This window comes from Myotis nattereri, assembly GCF_964212035.1.
Source record: "Myotis nattereri genome assembly, chromosome: 13".
Lineage (NCBI taxonomy): Eukaryota > Metazoa > Chordata > Mammalia > Chiroptera > Vespertilionidae > Myotis > Myotis nattereri.
Genome location: NC_138088.1, coordinates 52240099 through 52265425, shown reverse-complemented (window position 1 = coordinate 52265425; position 25327 = coordinate 52240099). Strand labels below are relative to the sequence as shown.

General features: G+C 39.8%; 1 protein-coding gene across 3 annotated transcripts in view; it reads right to left on the bottom strand.

The window, feature by feature from the left end:
- The window catches only part of TDRD1 (tudor domain containing 1), a gene marked incomplete at both ends in the record, with an annotated part of 33386 nt that extends 11828 nt beyond the window's left edge, over positions 1 to 21558 (bottom strand). For 2 of the 3 annotated variants that reach the window (XM_081105126.1, XM_081105127.1), the window contains 16 exons: positions 55 to 165; positions 2608 to 2745; positions 3335 to 3571; positions 5524 to 5694; positions 6585 to 6692; positions 6810 to 6977; positions 9243 to 9329; positions 10380 to 10551; positions 11070 to 11213; positions 13099 to 13281; positions 13502 to 13606; positions 13943 to 14006; positions 14689 to 14794; positions 17264 to 17408; positions 20106 to 20164; positions 21240 to 21537. In XM_081105126.1, coding sequence (XP_080961252.1) covers positions 55 to 165; positions 2608 to 2745; positions 3335 to 3571; positions 5524 to 5694; positions 6585 to 6692; positions 6810 to 6977; positions 9243 to 9329; positions 10380 to 10551; positions 11070 to 11213; positions 13099 to 13281; positions 13502 to 13606; positions 13943 to 14006; positions 14689 to 14794; positions 17264 to 17408; positions 20106 to 20164; positions 21240 to 21537 — 2296 coding nt within the window. Of the gene's footprint in view, positions 1 to 54; positions 166 to 2607; positions 2746 to 3334; positions 3572 to 5523; positions 5695 to 6584; positions 6693 to 6809; positions 6978 to 9242; positions 9330 to 10379; positions 10552 to 11069; positions 11214 to 13098; positions 13282 to 13501; positions 13607 to 13942; positions 14007 to 14688; positions 14795 to 17263; positions 17409 to 20105; positions 20165 to 21239 lie in introns of all 3 variants that reach the window. The other variant, XM_081105128.1, reaches the window with a different exon arrangement.
- Between the last annotated feature and the right edge of the window lie 3769 nt (positions 21559 to 25327).

Below are 25327 nucleotides of genomic sequence, written 5' to 3'. Positions count from 1 at the left end.
TGTCAAGAAACAAAAGGTTCTGGTAAAGTCAAGGTTGCACCAACTGCAACTTACCTGAGAAAAAAGCACAACAAGGTTGCCCTATTTCTGCCTTAAAGTCATTAGACAACTTCTGCTGGCAAAGGTCTGCTAGTGATTTGTTCAAATCATTGAGTTTCTTTAAAGCTGAAAATACAATACACATGCAGCATTTAATATTTTTTTAAAAAATGCAGAATATAGATTTTTCTTTAAAGCTAAAAAATGTTTTAATCATATAATCTCAGGTATATCCCCAAACAACTATTAAGTACACCAAATGCTTTTCCCTTTTCATTAAAAATTGGGCAAATTTGCCAATCAATGATTCTCTCTCATCATTGATGTTTCTCTCTCTCTCTCTCCCTCTCTTCTTCTCTGATATCAATAAAAATATATATTGGGTGTCCCAAAATTCATGCAAGATTTGAATTTTGTGTGAGCATTAACAACAACAAAAAATAAAAGCCTAATTTTCCTTGGTTTATTGAATCAGATTCTAATATCTGTTGCCCTTTGATTTCAATCCCTTCAATTTGATAAGCATTACCAAGTACCAATTATGGCCCAGGAGCAGGGACAATGAAGACCACAGCTTTTCGTATGTGCCAGCAAAGCTGTGGAGGCCATTTACCTGATGTGCTATTCCATACATAACCCTATACTGTATACTTTATGAGTCAATAAAAAATTTACAATTTTTAATTATAAACCTGTGTTTTCTATTAAAATTACTTCCTGCATGAATTTTGGGACACCCTATATATTAAAAAAAATAAAAACTGGGCAAATTTTAAGTCATTATTTAGTTAATCTTCCCAGTAAACCCTATGCCAACAATTTACTGAGCACAGTGACAAGATGAGGGCATTGTTATCAGTATACAGCAACAAGATGTTCACTACAAAGGAAGCTCAGTGAGGGGTGCTCAGGAACTCTCTGTACCATCTTTTCAGCTTTTCTGTGAATCTCAATTATTCTACAATAGAAAGTGTATTAGAAAAAGAAGAGAGAAAACACTATGAGAACTGATATCCAAGATAGAATGAGAGAAGCAAACTGCAAAAATAATATACAGACAGTACTTTATCATTTATGCCTACATAAAAGGAATATGTACACTTACATAAGCAAATGTACAGAGTATGTACTTCTGAAAAGGTATTCAGAAAATTGAGCCCTAGACAGTCTGGCTCAGTAGATAGGGCATCGGCCTGCAGACCAAGGGTCCCGGGTTTGATTCCGGTCAGAGGCAGGTACCTTGGTTGCAGGCTCCTCCTGGCCCAGGCCCTGGTTGGAGCTCGTGCAGGAGGCAACCAGTAGGTAGGTGTGCTTCTCTCACATCCATGTTTCTCTCAGTCTTTCCTTCTCTCTTCCACTCTCCCTAAAAATCAATGGAGAAATATCCTCGGGCCAGGATTAACAACAACAACAACAAAAATTCAGAAGAGGAAATAGAAAACGTACTTTTCACTACATATTTTAAAAAAAATGATTTTAGAGAGAGAAAGGGAGAGAGGGAGGGAGAGAGAAAACCCCTGATTAACAATGCACTTATTTATGCATTCACTGACAGGTTCAGTGCTCTAACCCACTGAGCTACCTGCCAGGGCTCCACTAATACTCTTTTGTAACTTTTGGCGACTGCTGAACTAGAACACTTAAATTGACAACTGTCATATTCACTTTCAGCCTTCATTGACCCAAGCTGAAAATATACATACCTTTAAGACAGCAGTCACCAACCGGTGGTCCATGGACCACTGGTGGTCCATGAGGTCCGAAAGGTTGGCGACCGCTGCTTTAAGATATAGCCAGTAAGTTCATTCCTAGGAATATAATCAATGGAAACGCATGCACATGTGCACTAAATTTGAGAATATTCATAGCAACATTATTTTATAGCTCAAAACTAGAAACATCCCAACATCCAACAGTGGAAACAATAAACTGTGGAATATTCATACAGTAGAACACTATGCAGCAACAAAAAAGCAAGCCACAGTTACATGTAAAAATGATGGCCAGTTTTAAAGAACAATGTAAAGAAAACCAACACTAAAGAGTGCATATTGTATCATTCCATTTATATGAAGTTCAAAACCAGAAAAAAAAAAATCTATGCTAGTAGAAGGCAGGCTAGTATTTACTCTTGAAAGAGAGAAGCGGTAGTGATAGGAAGACATGAAGGAAACTTCTGGGTTACTGGCAATACTTTATTACTTGGTCTAGATGTTGGTTATACAAGTGTTTTGACTTTGTGATAACTTATGTCATACTCTTATTTGTGCACTTATATATATATATTGTATTTCAATGAAACCAACAATTAAGTTTAATTTTCAAAACTGAATTTAGGAGACATTTTGTGAAATCTAAACTGGTTTAAATATAAGGAGAGATGTTGGAAATAGAAATAAGGGCTTAAAATTGAAATAAAAGGCAACTACGTTTAACCATATCTTTCTTGGAGGTACAAATACCCACTTGGCCCTTCTTGGAAAGAGTACTTTTATCACTCAGTAAACTCATCTTGAGTTCTTATCTACACCAATGTATCTGTGAAAAAATATAAATGAGTCAACTTACTGTCCTCTTTAAGCACATGACAATAAAATTCTCCAGGACTATGTATCACACAGACCACAACATCTACTGTTTGGTCAACAGTGAGGGCAACCCATGTCCATGCCAATGGATTTAGTTTTGCTTCTACACCCAAGGGAGCTGTGAAAATAAATGAACATTTTAGAAAACCAAATGGTCTGAGAAATCTGCTTTGGAAGAACTGAATTGTCAATGATTCTCTTAGTGAATTCATAGGAAAGCTGACAGTATTACAATCAAGCATTACTACCCTCAGAACATTTCACATTTCAAATTCATTCACATTTCTGACTGACCTTCAGTGGCCAGTGACCCATAAAATTTTAACAAATATTCAGTTCCCAAACAACTCTTACATGTATTTAGACCAATGACTGATTTAAAAGACAACAAGTACTCAACATAATTCTTTAATATTTTACTGTATTGATTTTAGAGAGAGAAAGGAAGAGGGATAGAGTGCTAGAAACATCGATGAGAAACAACAATTGTCTGCCTCCCTGCATAACCCCTGGGGATCGAGCCTGCAACCCAGGCATGTGCCCTGACCAGGAATCCAACTGGTGACCTCTTAGTTCATGGTTATACGCTCTGCCACTGAGCCACACCGGCCGGGCAGCATAATTCTTTTTGAACATATGAAAACCTACATATTCACGAAACCATCTGAACTCCAGCCTGAACATTGTCTGACTGACATTTTACTTACCATTGGCTTCTTTCATGAGCTTCTCTGTCACTATCCCCTTTTCCCGGGCAGCAAAGCCTGCATCTATGAGAACTTCAGTAATACTGATGTGAGGTGTCATGGATTTATCAACAAGCTCCACCAGGGAACTGTTCTCCAACTTGTCCACCACTTTCACCGTGATCATTGTGTTCTGTACAGTCCTTTTCATCAGACAAATAGCTTCTGGAGTCCAAATTCCTAATGATGGCTTTACTCCTAACAAAGATTTTTTTTTAAAGGATGTTAAAGTGTTTCTTACAGCAAGCACTTAGAAATTCAGCTTTAAATTTCCACAAAGGTGCACTTAAGTAATCTGTGACAAACACTGGAACCAAAAAGTTCCATCTGAGCAGAAAGATTTTCTAAACATGCAAATGAAGGCAAAATTACAAAGAAAACGCCTGTAAAACCTACAGTTCTATGTAAAAAAACAACACATAATTCCACTGATATGAAATGTCCAGAAAAGCAAATCTGGAAAGCCAGAAAGCAGATTCCTGGTTGCCTGGGGAGCAAGGATTAACTATAAACGGGCACGAGAGATCTCCTTTGGGTGATGGAAATATTCTGAACCAGGGTTACAGTGATAATTATACAACTTGGTAAATTTACTAAAAATCACTGAGTTGTATACCTAAAATAGTGAATTTTGTGGTATATGTAAATTATGTCTTAATAAGGTTGCTACGAAAATCATAAACAAAAGTATGAGAAATCCAGGAAAAAACACTGGTCCCTTACATCATATATGAAGCATTTACGGCAACCCCAACATAGTGCTTAGTTCATCTATATATATAAAAGCCTAAGCGACCGAATGACCAGTTGACCGGTCGCTTTGATACGCACTGACCACCAGGGGGCAGACGCTCAGCTGACTGACCCATCCTGGTGGGCCACCAGCCCAGCGGTAGACACTCCCTCCCTCAGTAGTCCTGCAGGTCCAATCTCCAGAGAACGGGCCAGGCACCGATGGACTGGCCCTGCCAGCACAATCCTGACAGTGCCATTGGTGGCCTCCTGGAAGTTGGCCTCGGGCACTGTGGCCACTTCCCCTCCCCAGATGCTCCGCAAGGAAGAAATGATATAAAAGCAGCCACCAGGTGGCTACCAACAACTGGTGGCAGCAGAACGGATCCAAATCCCAAGCCAGCAAGAGCATCCCACTGCCTGCCCAGAGGGCCCATCACGTTCCGGACCCTCCCCCATCCCCCTTGGGATGGGCGCCAGACACAGGGCTCACAGTTGGCAAGCGCCACTGTGGTGGCACAGGCCTCTCCCAATGGGAGCTGACTGGGCACAGCGGGGCCGGGATGAGCAGGAGCGGCAGGTAGGAGTGGCAGGCAGTGTTGGACTGCCGGTTTGGGCCCAATCCCCACAGGCCACCCCAAGAGACCCCACCTATGCACGAATTCGTGCACCGGGCCTCTAGTAAAATATAAAAGCCATGTAACCTACAAAAAAATAGCCTCACTGGTAATGAATTTAGCTCACCAAAATTGGCCAAGATGAACTAACACAGAAATACCTATTTGGTGCACCCAGGTATGAAGGCATTGACTACCTCTGCATTTCGGACAGATGGGTACACTAGTTTAACGCCTTTCGGAGAACCACCACAAACAGGAAAAGCAGCACACCCACCAACACCTCCTAAGGACCTGTTGGCAACATACCTACACCTCGCAACCCATCTTAAGTAAATGATCTCGGACAGGTTGTAAAATATAGGTAAGTAGCATTCTTATAATTGGTTATTAGTTAAATTAGGGTACATATACATGAAGGTGTAGAAGCCAATTATTGACGTGAAAAGAAGCCCTCTGGGACAGATTACATACATAGTAATTTCTAAGCACATACCTGTAATGTTCTTATTGCTTTTATAAATGGGTTTCACTCTACTTTATGTAGTTAATAGACTTCTATATATTAATAATGCAAGCTCCATAAATAGCAAAGACCACTCAATTTCATAACCACAGGTACATTAAGTTTTGTTTTATTACAGATAGTGTTTCCTAAGTGTTCTATTAAGGATTATTTTTCCACTAAATAAGTTATTCTAAACATGTTCCTTTATCTTATCAGTAGTTTAATTTCAATTCTAATACTCCTACTTGAGGTTTTAATCATTTAAAAATATGGGGACCATAAAAATTTCATACCTGCCAGCACACACTTTATTGCTTGCATTGGCAATTCCAACAACTTCGGAGTTATGGGGCACAGTCTTTTCAAACTCAGGATTTCAAAGTTTCCATAATCTACATATCCAACCAGCACAGAGTCTTCAGAGGCGTACGCCAAGACAGAGGCACGGTACCACTGATCATCCTCTGAAAAAAGGAGACTCAGTCTCAAGTGATTTTCCAACGTAGATGTAAACAAAAACTTTTCCTCCCAAATTTAGAAATGGTCACTTGTAAATTTTAATATTGAGCTTTATTGAACAATGAATGCTTGCTATCTTTGCTTAACAGAAGCCTTCAACTACTCAGTATTGCCTTTCTTCTTACCTTACTAGACGACTCATGCAGTTTGCTGTCATGACTTATGTCCACCCTTGCCTTGTCTCCCCAGCAGACAGTTAGCTCATTAGGACAAAGAACATGTTGGTCATGGGGATCCACAAGGTCTTGATCAATACATGGACCATTGGCTTAGGTATCAAGCAGGGCTAATTTTAGAATACCTGGTGGTATGAGTCAACCAGACTCCACTAACCGAGCAATCATTTTCCTAGAGGCCTGCTTGGACCTCCCGCTCTGTGAGGTCACTGGCTCTCCTTTCCCCCGAAAATAATGAAATGCAGTTATCAAAGACCAGACCTGTGCAGCTGGAGAGGCTGTGCTATGACAGCTCTGCACTCCCAGGCCCTCTAGCTTTTCCAAAGAAAACTGGAGAATTCATGACCCTGGGAGGTTCCACATTCGCATTCTGATGTAAACAGAGTGATCTGCACCAGTCTCCCAAAACTGCAGGGCTGATAAAACAATCAAAACCTTCTCTACCCCCTTCTTCCCCGGGAATGTGGCGCGCCCCCCCCCCCCCCCGGCCGCCACATTCCCGGCCCTCTTCCTTTATGCACTTTGATTTAGTTTAACTGGACATATTTGGTGTACTTTAATGCTCAAGTTTCAAATAGAGCCATCCAGTGCAAACCGAAAATTCTCTCTCACCTGCATTTTACTTAAGTAAAAAATTTAACCACACTCTCTTTCCTTACCTGAGAACTGAGCACAGCAGATGTCACCAATGGTTGGGTAAAAATCCAAGCGTGGAGACACTTGAACACAGTACTCGTTAAGGGACGCCTGCAGTTCAGCAAGCTTATCTGTAAACACATATCACATCTTAAGCAAAAGAAATACAACTCTACACATTAGCTTCACTTTTGCCTGCTGAATCTCTTGAAGTTATCTTGAGAGCCAAGCTGAGAAAGGTGACTTACGTCCACTTTGTAGTTTTTGACAAAAAAAGTCTTCTGGCGTCTGAATGTGGGAAACCACACCACAGAACTCATCACCTACGTTCAAAGTTAACACTTTTGGTATTAAGTCTCTTCTGTCTACAACAATTTTGTTTTCAGCTGTCATTTTCCCAACATCTTCAGGCTCACCTGATCAGAAAACAGAAAAGTAAGTCTTTTTGGTTTCACTAATCAAAATTTTCAGTTTTTCAGGTCTAATCATAATCATGCTTTCCACACCTCTAGACCTTAATAACGTGCTGCTCACAGACCCACCCCTCAAAGTACCCCCAATCCTCCAGCAGCCCACTAATTTCCTGCCAAGTCTAGACCAGGTGCCTCTCCCAGGCGCTCCCACTGCACCTGCACTTCCACATTCACGCTGTTGCATAATCGCCTGTGTCTCTTCTGCACACTTCCATGGTGCAGGAGTAAAGCCGGTGTTGCTCTGAAGGTTCCCGGTCCTTCCACTTGACCCCTCTGCAGCATCTGCTGTTACTGATAACTGCCTCCTAGAAACCATTATCCCCCTGCTGCTCTGGCAACATTTCCCCATGCTCTTCCCACCTTCCCAGCACAGCTCCTCACTTACGGTGTAGGCTCTTCCCTATTTTTCCTCACTCCACACTATCCCTAAGACATCACCAACCCTTCTGATTTCAACCATGACTACTATTAGACCAGGAAGTGTTTGGTTTTTCTCCTCTAGATGGCGAAGAACTACTGAAAGCTTTTCAGCAGAGTTATCACACCAAGATTTGTGTTTTAGGGATATCATACAGGCAGTAGTGTAAGAATACAGACCAGAAACAAAAAGATAAAATAAAAAAGTTTTTGAAATCATTTCAAATGTTAAGAACTCCTGAACTAAAAAAAAAGTGGTAATAGAAAAAGGAAGAAAAAAACACATATAAAGAACACTTAGGAAGAAGAATTAATAAAGACTCAGCAACCAAACAGAGCAAAAGATGGGAGGTGAAGGAAAAGGTAGACTTAAGGATGAGTTAAATTTGTTTATGTGTCGCCGAAACCGGTTTGGCTCAGTGGATAGAGCGTCGGCCTGCGGACTGAGAGGTCCCAGGTTCGATTCCGGTCAAGGGCATGTACCTGGGTTGCGGGCATATCCCCAGTAGGAGATGTGCAGGAGGCAGCTGATCGATGTTTCTCTCTCATCGATGTTTCTAACTCTCTATCTCTCTCCCTTCCTCTCTGTAAAAAATCAATAAAATATATTTAAAAAAAAATTTGTTTATGTGACAAGATGCATCTAATCATGGCACCATTAATCTGGAGATCACCTCTGGATGAATGAGCCTCTAGAGACAAGGAAGTGTGTCTTCATCTACAGTACAGTCATGCACTTCTTTTTTAAAAATATATTTTATTGATTTTTTACAGAGAGAAAGGGAGAGGGATAGAGAGCCAGAAACATCGATGAGAGAGAAACATTGACCAGCTGCCTCCTGCACACCCCCCACTGGGGATGTGCCTGCAACCAACGTACATGCCCTTGACTGGAATCAAACCCGGGACCCTTCAGTCTGCAGGCCAACGCTCTATCCACTGAGCCAAACCGGTCAGGGCCAGTCATGCACTTCTTACCAACACTTCAGTCAACTACAGACCACGTATATAACAGAGGTCCTGACATAAGATTACAATAGGAAGTTGAAAATTCCTATCACCTAGTGATGTTGTAACATAGCGTAATGCATTACTCATGAGTTTATGGTGCTGCTACTGGAAACAAACCTTCTGAGTTGCCAGTAGAGCCATACTATTACAGTAGCAGGCTATACCACCTAGGTTTGTGTAAGTATACTGTATGATGTTTGCACAATGACCAAATCACCTAATGACACATTTCTCAGAACATATCCCTGTTGTTATGTGGTATATGACGGAGTTGGTAAAGGAAAAGTACAGGAAAAAGCACAATACAAGAAACACATAAGACTAGGCAATGAGAAAATAAAATGCTCATAGCAAAACTTGTTGTAGACTAGACAAAAACTACACACACGTAAACAAAAAGTAAAAATTTAAAGAGAAACACCATCCTACTAGGACAGAATGGTTTAGCACTGTTTATTATTGCTGGAATACCCAAATAAGGAAGAAAAGCAAATTGAACTAAGGAAATGTTAGCTAAAATACCTCAACACAAAGTGTTATGATATTTAGACGTTTGTAATCTCTGATAATTATCATGGCAAGGATTAATCTGAAAGACAGGGAAGAAAACTAGGCAGGGGACATTGAGATTAGAAATAATGTATACTAAATAAAAACTATCATCTTTCATGTATAAAGTTTATAGAAGGGCTAGCATTTCCATGAAGCGGACACTGTGACATTGTGCTTTTATGTTCAGTAGAAGTCACTATACTGTTCACTATTAATGTGTATACTCACTTTGAACTGCACTTTGCTTCTTAAAATTTTGTCCCTTAGGTATCAAGCCATATCCCATTTCTACAAGCACATCGTCTAAGGGTTTTCCTAAGTGATTAAGAAAACAGATCTACAGTGAGCTAAATACTAAATATTAAGGCAAAGCATAAATAGAAAACATGAGTCATAATTACATGATTTAGAGATTATAGCTTTTATACACATTGGCATATTTCTTACTAGTTCAGTTCCTTTGTGCAAAGTATGTTTTAGTAATGCTCAGCTTTAAAATTCCCATCATCACTTGACAGAAAATTTAATGAAAATTTCACTTCAAAATTCTGATTAACATTTAGTACCACCTTACTGGCATGCTTAGAAAGATCACTGTTTATGGGGGGAAATGAATTTAAGACACAAGACTTCTTCTCAGAAACAAAGTATGACTGAAACAAGGCTTAGCCAGCACTTCAAGTTCTCTGAAATAATATCCAAAAGCTGAAGTCATAATATGAAACATACATACCAATGAAACAAAACATAGATTTTATACCTAATTTCACAAAAAAATTAACTGCATTTTTTACCAAGTCACCAACCGATGCCGAGTCTCTAAAAGTAGAGGAGTAACACCGGGGAAACTGAGAGGCAATTATGAGCACATGGTAGGAAGTCACTTTTCAAACAGATATAAAGCCAGAATGAAAGAACAGGATTCCAAAGTGATTTTCCATTTCCACAGCCTGAACACTATGTACTTACAGTATCAACACTAACAAAATAGTTCTGTGAAGGATGTTCAAAGGAAAAGCAATGAGGATAAAAATGAATGCATTCGTAAGAGAAATTTCTGAACTTCTCAATAAAGGAGAACTCAGAAGTAGATATTATCATGGCTATATTGAAAGGACAATATCGTCACCCCCAGACTGTCTACATCTGCCCTTCAGTCCACTCAGTTCTGTGGATTCGTGCCATGGCTCTGACACACTGCCGACTGCGAGAGCAGAGCCAAGGACACGTCTTCATTCACAGTCTGAATGCCCCAGAGCAGAGCTTACTTGGCCTCACTTCATGTTTCTCTTTCTTCTCTGAGGATTAGGTGGAGACTGAACAACGGATTAAACACCTCATTTACAAAGAAGATTCAGGTCTTACCTGAACTTGGTAGCATAACATCCACAGCAAAGGTAACCACGTCCTCTTTCAAGATGTTGACAATCTTTACCGAGCAGAACTGCTCCATTAACAGTGATTTAATAGTTTTGATACAATCATTGCTCCAATTCCCCTCCGCTGGGATAACATCAGCCACAAAGCACTTTATGGCCTGAAAGATTTTGTGCAAGTTACTAAAAAAAAAATCAGTATTTGAAAATGATTTTCTCTAGTTAATTATGTGAAGGTTTAAAAAGATGTGCTTTCATGCATAAAAATTTTTCAAAAATCTTTTGAGTACAAACCATATAAATAATTTTATGTGTAATTATTTTTCTCTTTGGGTACCCTATTCACAGTGCTTTGACTTTTGGGACTTAAAGCTTGAGAAGTTGAGGAAAGAATAATTATCCCTCAATTACATATCAATTCAAGTCACTTTCAAATAGTGTAGTAAGTATAAAAATGATTATTGTTAAAGAGCAGATTGATAATGCCTAAAAATGCTAACAGTTTTTCACCCAAGGTAGTACTTAGCCAAGAAAACCACTGAATGTTTACCTAGGTAGAAAAAGATGTGCCAACAGGCACTCACGGCAGAACAGAACAAGCAAATAGTGTATCTATCAAAACATTAAAAACAGCTCCTTTGGGCCACTATTAGGAATTTAGAAAGCAGAAGAGACTCACACAAGGAGGAAACAAGTCAATGTGTCTGTTTAGTTGCTGAATTCTGTTTAACGGAATTATTTCTTCATTTCCATAATCAATATATAAGACTTGTGCCTTCTTCTGTAGCATATCAACGTCTTGTATTATTACTCTATTCCAGGTCTGAAATGAAATAAAATGGTACTCTACTTCAAAAAAGCATTTCATGATCTTTTTTTTTTTTTAATGTATTATTGACAGCATTACAGAAGTTCCCCATTTTCCTCTCCTTTGCCCCCCTCCACCCAGCCCCTAACCCACCCAGGTCTTCCCCATGCTATTGTCTGTGTCCACGGGCTATGCCTATATGCATATACTAGAGGCCCGGTGCACGGAATTTGTGCACAGGTAGGGTCCCTAGTCCTGGCCAGTGATCAGGGCTGATTGGGGCCTTCTGGCTGCCAGCCAGGGCCTTCCTTTGTTCCGTGCTGCCCCCTGGTGGTCAGTGCACATCATAGCGAGCGATTGATCTGGTCTCCCAGTCGAACTCCAGAGGGGACACTTTGCATATTAGCCTTTTATATAGATAGATAGATAGATAGATAGATAGATAGATGTTCTTTGGTTAACCTCTTTCTGTCTCCTCCATCTCCCTCCCCTATGAGATTTGTCAGTCTGTTCCATGCATCTGGACCTATTTTGTTCATCAGTTTATTTTGTTCATTAGATCCTACATATAAGTGAGATCATGTGATATTTTGTCTTTCCCTAGTTGGCTTATTTCGCTTGGCATAATAAATCTTCAGGTCCATCCACGCTGTCGTAATAGAAGCTTCTTTTTTACAGTCATATAGCATTCCATGGTGTAAATGTGCCAGAGCATTTTTATCCACTCATCTACTGATGGGCACTTGGGCTACTTCCAGATCTTAGCTATCCTATATAATAAAAGCCTAATATGCAAATTGACCGAATGGCAAAACAACTGGTTGCTATGACTCACACTGACCACCAGGGGGCAGATGCTCAACGCAGGAGCTGCCCCCAGCTCAAAGGCCCTGGCGGCGGGGCCGGTGAGCAGGTGGCCCCAGACCAGCCAAGGTAGTGCCTGCGGGGCCTCCCCGATCACCCCGCCAGTCACCCCGCAGATCGGCCTGATTGCCGGCCAGGCCTAGGGACCCTACCTGTGCATAAATTAAGTGCACTGGGCCTCTAGTTGTAAATAATGCTTCTGTGAACATAGGGGTGCATATATTATTTCTGATTGGTGTTTTGGGGTTCTTAGGATATATTCCCAGAAGTGGGATTGCTAGGTCATATGGCAATTCCATATTTAATTTTTTGAGTAAACTCCATACAATTTTTTCATAATGGCTGTACCAGTTTTCATTCATACCAGCAGTATACCAGGGTTCCCTTTCTCCACATCCTCACCAGCATTTGTTTGTTAATTTATTGATGGTAACCATTATGGCAGGTATGAGGTAACACCTATTGTAGTTTTAATTTGCATTTCTCTGATGAATAGTGACATTGAGCATATTTCCATATGTCTACTGGCCATCTGTATATCCTCTTTGGAAAAGTGTCTAGTAGCATTTCACAATCTTAGGTTAAAAAATTCTCAAACACTCTATAGAACATGCAAAGGAAAGGCTAACTGTTCTATTCCAGGGCACTCAATTAACAAGTTAACATAATTTTCTAGTAATCTTGCCCAAAATTGTTTAATTAGGCCACTGTGCTATGCACAAATATTGTCAAGCTATTTTCGCCCAGTCGACTCTATGACACCCTGGTGCCTCAGCTACACAAATAAACACAAGCTCTAAGGCTAACAATGAGCCTGGAAGCAGCACTGAGGAGCCCATAAACAGAGCTGGAGAGGCCTTGCACAGGGAGCAAGCAACCGAACAGAGCCTGGAAAACTGACGGAGGAAGAAAACAGAAGTCGGACCAGTCTCGCTTTTAAGCCACCTAAGGCATCATTAAAAGGTCTGGTGTCAAGTTGATACAACCAAAGTAAATTAAAACATCTTATTAAATAATTCATTTCAAGAGAGGTTACCTGGTCAACAATGTACTTGGCAACACAAACTTCCCCTTTAACAGGAATATAATCCTCTTCATGCACTGTATTTGCATAGGTTTCCTTTAGGCTCGCAGAAAGTTGGTTCATGTATTCTAAAACTTCTGAAGAATATAACTGCACATAAAAGTCACTTGGGTCTTTGAATTCAGTAACTGTACCCTTTCAAAGATAGGAAAGATGTAAAAATTCACTGGAACACAAGCAAATGTGCAATTCTTAAAGCTTTTACTAAGATACAATAAGCATCAAAGATAGTTGTTGCAATCTATCAATTTCATCAGATTAAATTTTGTAGCTACCATGAATTCAAAATAGAAAACAGGGAAATAAAACCCATAGTTCTTTGGATTTCTGTCCACAAAGATTAAACAACAAATACCTTAATTTCCATGGTTTTCCTGAGTTGTAGACTTCTCAAATCAGAAAACATTATTTTATCAGCAGAAATGGCTATTTCTTTAGTAACTCCAAATGGATAGTCACTCTGGTTTGAAAAACACACATAAGTGGGTTACATACAAGCACATATTTCAATGATATTGTGGCTACTATTTGCTGGAATCAAGGTCAAAATAGCTGACGAGGCTAGAGAACGTCTGAGTGCAGGGAATGCAAAGAAGGGACTCCCCTCACTAGTCCAAGTGGTTTGACACAGACACAGCCATCGCAAGCCCTTTTCGGAAAAAGGCTGGTCGTAAACCATTTTCAGTGAGCCCCAACGGTCACCACACCAAGCCCTAGGGTGTGCACATTCATTCAGCAGGAGGCTTCTGTTGTTAAACCAACACTAGTGAAATGCAGAAATGAGTCTACATCTTACCTCATTTTTCACTTCCATGTTCTTTATTTCATAAGATGATTTATTGTCTTCAAGTTTGTGGAAACTGAAATAAAGCAATTAATTGTAATACTTATAATACAGAGCTAATTAAGAGTAAGGACCACAATTACATTAAATTCTCAATCAACAAAATCCAAAAGGAGCAAACAGCTCCTTCCAGACAGACACAGCACAGTAACAGCTGCCTAAGCAGCGGTCTGCCCTGTGCACAGCAGCGCTTCGTCCCGAAGCCGCCGAGTGAGAGGAAGATAGCCACGATCTACAAGCCTCAGTTTCTTATCTGGGAATGGAGCGCATCCCCACAGCAAACAGTTTTGAGGATGAAATGAGGTTATATATGTGAGACTGTTTTGTAAACTGGTAAATAGCACACAAGATTGGTGTACTTCAAAACTGCAATCCACGAAGCACTGTGAGAGTTCCACCTTATTAGAACTTAGTAAAGGCTACATAATTAAAAGAGCTTTCTAGCTCTAGTCATTAAAAAAAACAAACAACAAAGTCACTTAAGGTTTTAAATCTTAATGTGTCCAACCTAATATATTCATGAAAACTCTTAAGTTTGTAAAGCTGTTCACTTCAGATTTGCACACTTTACGTTACACCTCAATAAATAAGAATAAAGTAACAGCATCTACAATTATGGGCTGCTTACCTAATTTGATCCTTATCCTATCAGGAAAAAATGTTGAAATATTCTCTAATGAATAAAAACAAACACTTACTTTTGCTGCACAGGTCTGCACACGATGCTGTGTGCTGTCCAGTCTCTCCTCTGGCATGCTATGGAGCAATAGTATGTCTGCTTGCATTGTGAACACCTCTGCGACCCTACAGAAAACAGCCCATAACATTTCATTCCAAACACTTGCTGCCCAGAGCAAAACAATTTCAAAGACCAGCCATATCAAACACCATTCTATTAATCACATCAAGATTATTTGAAGAGGCTTCTGATGTTTATAATTAGGTGTCAAGATTAAACTTTCCAAACTCTCTCCAAATGCAGAGAAAGGAGAGGACGGACTGGAAACGTAACTGACTTCTCTAAAGTACAGCCCAGAATGCATTATAAAAGAAACCAAAGGAAACAGAAAAACTGTGGCAATTAACGTAACTTGTGCAAGCAGACTCTGACATGGCTTACTCTGTGCCATTAAAAATATGGTGTTGTTCAGTGGTTAGAATATCGGCCCACACACTGACAGGTCTTTGTTTTGATTCCTGGTCAAGGGCAAGTACCTGAGCTGCAGGCTCAATCTCTGGGCCAGGTCAGGGCATGTGCAGGAGGCAACCAATTGATGTGTCTCTCTCACCTCTCTCTCCCTCTGCCTCCTTCCCTTCTACTCTCTCCAAACATCAATGGAATAAAAATATCCTCCAGTAAGAATTAACAACAACAAAAATACAAAACAGCCCTGGCTAGATAGCTCAGTTAGAGCAGTGGTCAGTAAACTCATTAGTTAACAGAGCCAAATATCAACAGTACAACAACTGAAATTTCTTTTGAGAGCCAAATTTTTTTTTTAAATATATTTTATTGATTTTTTACAGAGAGGAAGGGAGAGGGATAGAGAGTTAGAAACATCGATGAGAGAGAAACATCGATCAGCTGCCTCCTGCACATCTCCCACTGGGGATATGCCCGCAACCCAGGTACATGCCCTTGACCGGAATCGAACCTGGGACCTTTCAGTCCGCAGGCCGACGCTCTATCCATTGAGCCAAACCAGTTTCGGCTGAGCCAAAATTTTTAAACTTAAACTATATAGGTAGGTACATTATTATTAACTTAATTAGGGTATTCCTAAGGCTTAGGAAGAGCCACACTCAAGGGGCCAAAGAGCCGCATGTGGCTCGCGAGCCGCAGTTTGCCAACCACGGAGTAAGAGCATTGTCCCAATACACCAAGATTGCAGGTTCGATCTCCAGTAGGGGTCTTAACAAGAGGCAACTGATTTACTTCCTCTCTCCCTCCTGTCCTCCTTCTCTCTTCCCCTCTCTCTAAAATAAAAAAGCATGTCCTTGGACGAGGATTAAAAAAGAAATCCTATCAGCATCTAGGCAGAAAAAAACATGTTACCAAAAAACAACAAAACCAAGCTGGCCTCGAATGCCTCTACTCTTAAAGAAATAGAGGCTGACTGGCGAGGCTCAGTGGTTGAGCGTCCACCTATGAACCAGGAAGTCACAGTTCGAGTCTCGGTCAGGGCACATGCCTGAATTGTAGGCTCGATCCTCAGTGTGGGGCATGCAGGAGGCAGCCAATCAATGATTCTCTTTCATCATTGCTGTTCTATCTCTCTCTCCCTCTCACTCCTTCTCTGACGTCCATATATGTATGTATGTGTATATATATATATATATATATATATATATATATATATATATCAAAAACTGCCCAAGACCATTGATTATGAGGGAAATGCACATTAAAACCCCAATGAGATATCACTACACACCCACAAGAAAGGCTAAAATTAAAAAGATTGAAAATCCCTAAGGTTCACAAAGCTGTAAAGGAATCAGAACTTGTTACCAATAGAAATCTAAAATGAGACAGCTACTTTGGCTGTTTCCTGTAAAGTTAAACATATGCCTATCCTTTTGACTCAGCACTTCTCCTCCTAGGTACGTACCCAAGAGAAATGAAACATATGTTCACACAAAGACTTGTGCAAAAATATGCAGAGTGCAAAAACTGGACACAGCAAAATGTTTCAACAAAAGAACAGATAAACTGGTATAATCATACAATGAAATACTACTCAGCGACAAACAAAAATTAATTAATGTACATGCAACAACATGGATGAATCTCAAAAATATAATTCTAAATGCAAAAAGTTTTATACAAAAGAGCCCATACTGTATGGTTCCATTTATATGAAATTCTGTAGATTTCATTTATATGAAATTCTGGCAAAATTAATTTATTAAAAAAAAAATAAAACAGTGACTGCTTCTAGGAAGTACAGTGCCTAGGAAGTGGCATGAGGAAACTTTCTGAGAAGAAGGAAATATTCTCTATCTTGATGGGGTGCGAGTTTGTGCGTTTCAATGCATGAAAGTTTTATCTAAAAAAAAAAAACAACTATAAAAAAAACAAGAAGCAGTAAGAGTTGGAAAGTATGGATGAACAAACGATTGTATGTTGATGGCTGGTGAAACTGAGAGATGGGTCTATGTTGCATATATATTATTCCATTTACATTTAATATATTTTAAATTTTCTGTAATCAAGGAATTTTTCAAACATGTAAAGGAATAATCTAACACAACTGAGAGCAACATGCTTACCAAACAGGCCACAGCGATGGCAAGTAGTTGACCGAAGAGGAGGTCCTAAGGATTTGAAGAGTGCTGGATTATTTATGGACAAGGAATTCTCAACCAACTTGTGTATATTTTTTGACTTTGCAGGAGACACATTATTGCTAGGCTTCTATTAAAAAGAGAGAATGGCAGTATTAAAACTTGGTAATAACATTTAAAAACTACTAGCTTTGGAATTCCCTCTTCTGGGAAGATAAAGATCGACATTTCCCTACTCTTCCCACTAAGTAAAACTAAAAACCCTGGACTTACATGTAAAACCAACATAAGCCTACTCTGAAAGATGGCAGCAGACAAGCTAGGAACTCTGGGACTCACAGAAGGAAGTGGCGATGGGTTCTCTGAGTTCTCCTTTTTGCCTCATCTATTTATCCCAGACAGGGTGCTGGAGAAGCCAGTAACCCAGAAACATCAAAAGATGCAGACAATAAAAGCCTCAACCAAAAGCTTGCTCTCTCTAGCAAAGGGGCAGCCCAGCAAGACAAAAAGCTTTTATCAATAAATACTCTACTCTAGACAAACACTGCAGATAAAACTGTGGCCCCCACTTTCACCAGCAAGAGTAGAGTGGGGAGCCCTAACCAGTTTGGCTCAGTGAATAGTGTCAGCCTGCAGACTGAGAGGTCCCAGGTTCGATTCTGGTCAAGGGCATGTACCTTGGTTGCGGGCACATCCCCAGTAGGAGGTGTGCAGGAGGCAGCTGATCAATGTTTCTCTCTCATCGATGTTTCTAACTCTCTATCCCTCTCCCTTCCTCTCTGTAAAAAAATCAATAAAATATATCTTTTAAAAAAAAGAGTAGAGTGGGGAGCCGAGACTTCCACTTTCACCAGGCTATAACAAGGTAGCAGCCCTCCCACCAGGGTGACATCAGAGAAGGCCAACAAAGTAGGAAGCCAACACTTCATCCCTGCAGGGCTTCCCTGTGGAAACCACATGGGAGCCTGGACTTCCATCTGGCAGTAAGAAGTGTCACCCCAGCCCTAGCTGGTTTGGTTCAATGGATAGAGCATCGGCCTGCAGACTGAAGGATCCCAGGTTCAATTCTGGTCAAGGGCACATGCCCAGGTTGCAGGCTTGAACCTCAGTGTGGGGCGTGCAGGAGGCAGCTGGTCAATGATTCTCTCTCATCATTGATGTTTCTATCTCTCCCTCCCTCTCCCTCCCTCTCTGAAATCAATAAAAAGAAAAGGGGGAAAAAAAGGAAGTGTCACCCAAACCCCTCACCTCCCAACTCCCCACCATTGGGGTGGTGTTAGAGGAGACTTAGTGGACAGTCAGGACCTTTTTGCCACCATTCAACAATAATGAATGTCTCCAAATCTCCCTCTGGCTTGTCCATTCTCTGCCACCTTACCCCACCCTCACCCAGCAGCAAGGAAGAACACCCCCTTGAGATCCATAGAGCCTGAGCGGGGAACCTGAACAACTACTTCCACCTGGCAACACCCCCCTTCTCCTGATGGAGCAGTGTCAGAAGAAATTGGCTAAAACAGAAAATTTAAATCATATAGAGTTTCATAACATAATACCCAAAGTGTCTCAGTTTCAATAGAAGCAAACTGTCATACTAAAAAACAGGAAAATTACAAGGAAAAATGAAAAGATGTCAACTCAAGAGGACAGATGTTAAGTTTATCTGACAAAGATTTTAAAGCAGCCACCAATACTTCAACAAGCAATTATGAACATGCTTGAAATGAAGGAAAAGAGAGTCTTAGAAAAGAAATAAGAACCAAATGAAAGTTTTCAAACTGGAAAGTACAATAACAAAAATTAAAAACACAATGGGTGGCTCAACAGCAGAAAGGAAGGGGACAGAGGAAAGAGACAGTGAACATGAAGATCAAACTACAGAACTTACCTAATCTGAACAAGAGAGAGAAAACAGAGTGAGCAGAAAATATAAATAAGCACAGCCTCAGGGATCTCTGGGACTATAACACGAGATATAACATTCATGTATTTGAAGAGTCTCAGAAGGAAAGGAGAAAGAAGGCAGGGCTAAAGAAGTACTCAAGTAGATAATGACCAAAATTTATCAAAAGAGATAGGTCTACAAATTTAAGAAGCTGAGCAAATTCAAAGAGAATAAACTCAAAGAACTACACACCAAGACACACTTTAGTCAAATTTCTTAAAGCTAAAGACAACAAAAACGCTTAAAAGCAGAGAAAGAGAAGCGACATCTTATACAAAGAAGAACAATTCAAAAGAGAACAGATTTTTCATGGAGGTAGAAGGAAGTGGCATGATATTTTTTAAGTGCTGAAAGAAAAAACTGTTAACTAAGAAACTTATCCAAGAAAATTTTCTTTCAAAAAATGAAGAGGAAATCTCAAATAAAACTAAGAGAATTTGTCACCAGCAGACCTATCCTAAAGGAATGGTTAAATTACTGGCTACCTGGGTTAAGGAAGGGATAGGGACAGGAGGGAAGTGGGTATGGCCATAAAAAAAGCACATAAGGGCTCCTGGACTGATGGAAGTATTCTGTATTTTGAGTATCAAGGTCAATATCCTGGCTGTGATACTATACTTCTGCTCTGCAGCCTGTTCCCACAGGGAGAAACTGGGTAAAGGCTACACAGGATTTCCATTGTTTCTTACAATTATATGTCAATCTACAATTACCTAAAAAGAAAACGTTGCATTTTTTTTAAAAAAGTACTACATTAAAAAAAGGAAGTTTGACCTTAAAAAATACCTGAATATTGAGTAGTTATTTATTAATGCAATACAAAAACACGTTTAGAATCTTTTACCCAAACAAAAACACCAAACAGGAAAACAACCCATAACTTACACTATTTGCTTCTTTGGGTGGTGAATTATTTCCAACATTTAATGGTGACACTGAGTTTCCTGGGGAGGAAAAACATAAAGCCTAATAAAAGCCAAATATTAATTTGTTCCTGAGAATATAAAACTAATTAAGTAATGTTCAAATAATAATACTATACCATAATAGTCTTAAAGCTACACTATAAATAAGCAACATCCTACTTCTCTGAAATTTCATACTCAATATGCAATAGAAGTTAGGGGGATAATTCCTACTTCAACTCACAAAATACTGAAACATCTGTTGACAAGGATCAAGATTTACTAATAATTCATCCTGTTTCATTACGGACATTCTTAAGAAATGTCATTTATGTCTTTTTTTGCCTTAACTCCAAAGTGGATGGCAATTAAAAACTCAATGACCACTAGCCCAGGTTGGTGTCCTGCCTTATATCAAGCTAATAAAATGCCAATATTTTTCCCCACCTTTGTTTCTGAACATCAGTGTAAAGTTGGCACAACTAAAAAGGCAGATAATGTTTAACATTATTAGAGAAATAGTTCTGACCTATTGGGGAACCCCAGAGGCCCAAGGACCACTGAGAATTACATCACCATAATGTTAGAAGGTCACATCTCAGGTTCAAGAAGGGTCCAACTTCCTCAAACAACCGGTTTTTAGAATGAGGACTAAAGGAATGATTTTTTAATAAAGTGAAACAATTTAATGTCTTAGATATATCTTTGTGAGCTCTTACATGCACAGTGTCAGCACAGTACTTTATGCGTGTAAAACAAGGTCAATCTTTAGAACTCCTATAAAAAGTCATAGGGTTTCCTTCCTTTCTACATTCCTAGTATGTATAGCTTTCTTTGGAGGAAAGGCTCATCTGTATTCATTCTCTCCCCAGGAATCCTTTGTGTGATTAATCTAGCCAAAGATGGCTAGTTGGTATCTTATTTTCCCTTCTAAATTAATATTTAAATGCAAATACTGTACGGGAGCCATTTGGCTATTGTGTTAACAGACCACTGATGGGCCATTTTATATATATGGTATACACACACACACACACACACACACACACACACACACTTGTGAAAAGTCAAAGAAACCATCAAAATAAGTATTAAGCCTGTAGTTTTCACTCACCCATTGGCAATGTCTTCCTCTCTCCTTTGGATCCAACCACATCTCCATTGATGCCACTAGGGTTTGAAGACGCTGAATCGTCTTCCTGACTAGCCAAATACTGTTTGGTTTGCTCACAAAGCAAAAAATTGTTATTTTTATTTCTAGTCTCTGGGCTTTTCAACCTGAAATTTGGGTGATTAGGCTGTCCTCCAGGACTTCTTAAAGAACCATGTGATGGAAGCTTGCTTTCATTTTTCTCAAATATAAACGGCTCTGTCATTTTATAAGTAGATGCCTCCAAATAATTTCTTGACATCCCATTAAGCGGTAACTTAACATTCACATAAGTCTAAGGGAAGAAATGTAGTTAAAAGGCAACTTTAATTACAAAGCCTCGGATAATTTTTTATGTAACAGACAATTCTCATGAACAATTCCAAAGCAGATGTCACCACGATATTAAAGCCTGGCTTGTTACAGGTACAAGAAAAGAATGGCTCCATCAGTGAGGACAAACTGCAAGAGGATGGAGGACTATGTGAAGAGTCCTCTCGGAGTTCCACACAGCCCTTACTTTAAAAAGCTTCGGAGGCCCACAGCCTTGAGCCTTGAGGGGGAAAGGGGTTTTGCAGTCCATGCCATGGGGGGGGGGGGGGGGGCAGGCTGCTTTCCAGCGCCCAACAGCAGGACAGGAACCCTGCAAGGGGTGCAAAGCCTCTGCTGGGCTGCCACACTCCCCCGCCCCACCCCCAGGGTCGGGCCTCAGGATCTGGGTCTGTCCAAGATCCGCTTCCAGGGCTGCAGCCATCACACTCCCTGTCTCGGTAGCTAGTCTCAATCCCCAACCCCTGACCCTTCTGGTCCCCCAGTCTCCGCCCTTTGCTGCCTGGCTCCTCCCACAGTCCTGCTGGAGCATCTGAGCTCGCTGCCCACAACGGACTGTAAGGGCCAGAGGCTAGCCACACAGACGTTTCAGGGAAGAATTCTTTTTTCAGCAATAACTGGACTTATCTACGGGTGAAATGTCTATATAGTTATGGCCAGATCTACTTTTTGATGTTAACTGACACCTCCTCCAAGGCCCATTTATCCCCCGCAACCTCTCAAGTGGTTACCCATTCAAGACTCAGGTGTGAAAGGAGAGAAAAGAAAAAATGGAGAGGCATGCTAAAAATAATTGATTGAGGGTTTTCATGATTCAGCTTTACTACTGCACCTGCTTTTGTACCGTGTGAAATAAGCTAAATTTTCTCACCCAAAACATGAGCTAAAAACCACCTATGCTCTTAGGGCACATCTGTGCATAGATTTTGTTGTCTATATTTCACTTCTCAGTTGGGCTTTTTTTTATACATATTTTAGACCTCTTCATAATTTTTCTCTGAAATTGAAAACAGCAGATACAAGTATGTAAAGTTTCTTTCAGCTCTATAAAAATAATAAATATATGCCTTACAAATGGTAGTACAATGAGCTATCAGAGTTTTATAATTCATTATTAGTTAAGCTGTTTTAATGTTTTTAATTAAAATTCATAGTGCAAAAAAAAAAAAGTGCTGTTGGAAACAAACCCTACAACTTAATGGTGAAATACCATAGAGGCTATTGTTTAAATCAGGTCCCCACCTACCTTTCTAGCCTCTCAGAACCCCCCTACCCTCTCATACCTGATGCTATGCTATGTCCTTGAATATGCTGAACCCACTATCCAGAATACCCTTGCTCTCATCTGCCTGGCAAATGCTGTCCTTCCTAGTCATCCTTCACAATTTTCCTGTTGACCCTATTTTTTTGCATTTTCCCCAAATCCTCTAGTTTGATAATCTCCAACTAAGCTTCCATAAATTTTAATTCCCATCTACTGCTTTTAAGCACTTATCTGTGTGCACCTGTCTCTGAATATAAGGTACACACATTGTTGCAAAGTGCAGCTGAGAAACCTCTATCCAGAAAGTATGCTGGTTTGTTATTATTCTCTTAATCTTAAAAATACTCAGTGTCCTGCGCAGGGGACATAATAAAAGTGAACAAACAACTCTTTTTGAAATAGTGAACTACAGTTCTGTCTGAAGACACAGGCAAAATTTCTGCTCATCTTCCCAAAACTGCTCAGGAAAACAAACAAACAAAAACCACAGAGAGGTGAAACTAGCATGAGTAACACCTCAATGCTGTTTAACATTGTTGTGAACAGAAGATATAAAGAAAGAGCAGAAAAATCCTTCCTCTTGGTGCCCTAAAACTTTCATCTTCTTTCTTGCTTGAAATTAGATGTAGCTTATTCCAATAACAATCCAGAAAATAATGAAATAATAATAAAAAGAGATACATAGGCACACACAGTGGTGGGGAACTCTGAGTGGACCAGATCCTGGGAGGATCCCTAATAGAAGGCCTGTAGACGGGCAGCTCCAGTGGGAGACCCTGCAGCTGCCGGGAGAATGTACCTGTAGTAATAAGCAAATCTACACTGGAGGGCCAGACTGAGAACTACAATGTTGGATGCCATAAGAAAAGAGAAATACTGTGAAATTACTAAAGGAAAAGAACCTCCAGCGGAAACTGTGTGGGGATTCAAATGCTGGGTAACTCTAGACTCTGTACAAGGAATATAAAGAACGTGCATTAAAACATCAGGGTAGCTACTAGAAGAATAAAAATAGAATGCATAACTTTAAAAATAGAGGGGAAAACTCTCAATTCAATAGGAAAAAATACTCAAGCATGGTAAACAGAAACATCAAATGAGATGACAGAACCAAGCGCAAGTAATCTAAATATCAATGATTTAGTTTCCATTAACACAGCGGGGGGGGGGGGGGGGGGGGGGGGGAACCAGGGAGGCCCAGGAAGAAAAACATCCAACTTGATGTTATGTATCAAAGGCACACATAAAACAAAATTATATGTTACGGTTGAAAACAAAATTGCATGGTAAGGTTGAAAATAAAAGGACTAAAACATGGGCTACACAAATAACCAAAATAAAGGTGGAATGCTAATATTAATAAAACAGAACTGAAGGGTTCAAAGAAACCTTTGACTCACAATAATGAAGGAGGAGCCCAGCCCAGCCAGCCCAGTGGTTGAGCATTGACCCATGAACCAAGAGGTCATCGTGGTGGAGCAGAAAACGCCAAGAATCTGGTATCCCTGGTGGTACCCTTGAGTGGTCACACCAGCTCTGTCTGTGTATGTATGCATACAGTTACTATGGCAAGTTTGTTATTTGCAGCCCAGTAGATAAAGATACCAATAAAATAAATAAGCAAAAGGCATGAATAGAATGCATAGAGGATGAAGATTGACAAAAAATATTTGAAAAACATTCAATCTCATTTGTAACTTAAAAAATTTCAAAGTGGAATAACTATGTATTATTTTCTGTCTAGCATGGGTGCAATAAAAAAGAACACTCCTTATTGAAGGGAATATAAAATTAATATGCCCTTTCTGGAAAACAACTTGGCAATATATCTAAGGAGTCTTGAAAAATATGCCCCTTCTGGGAAACAATTTGGCAATATACCTAGAGTCTTAGGCCACTCACCTGGTAACTCTACTTTTAGAAATCATCCCATTAAAAGAATCCTGAACATCAAAAAAATCCTGCATGTACAAATGTTCATTTAAAATGGCCAAGAAGTAGAAAAAAATGTTAACTGTGATGTTTCTACTAGATAAAACATTACCATTTAAAACACTAGTTTTTAAAACATTGCAAAATGTCTGTTAGAATGGCAAATGAAAAATCAGAAAAAAACTGTGTATTCAATATAATTATAACTTCAAAGCAATGAATAAAACTCCATTTAAAAAGATGAATGAGCCTGGCCAGGGTGGCCCAATGGTTGAGCATCAACCTATGAACCAGGAGGTCACTGTTTGATTCCTGTTCAGGGCACAAGCCTAGGTTGTGGGCTTGATCCCCAGTAGGGGGCATGCAGAAGGCAGCTGATCGATCAATAATTCTCTCTCAACATTGATGTTTCTGTCTCTCTCTCCCTCTCCCTTCCTCTCTGGAATAAAAAATATATTTACAAAAAATTTAAAAATAAATGAATGAGATACATTAAATTTTAAATGACAGTGTGTTCTGGCCTGGG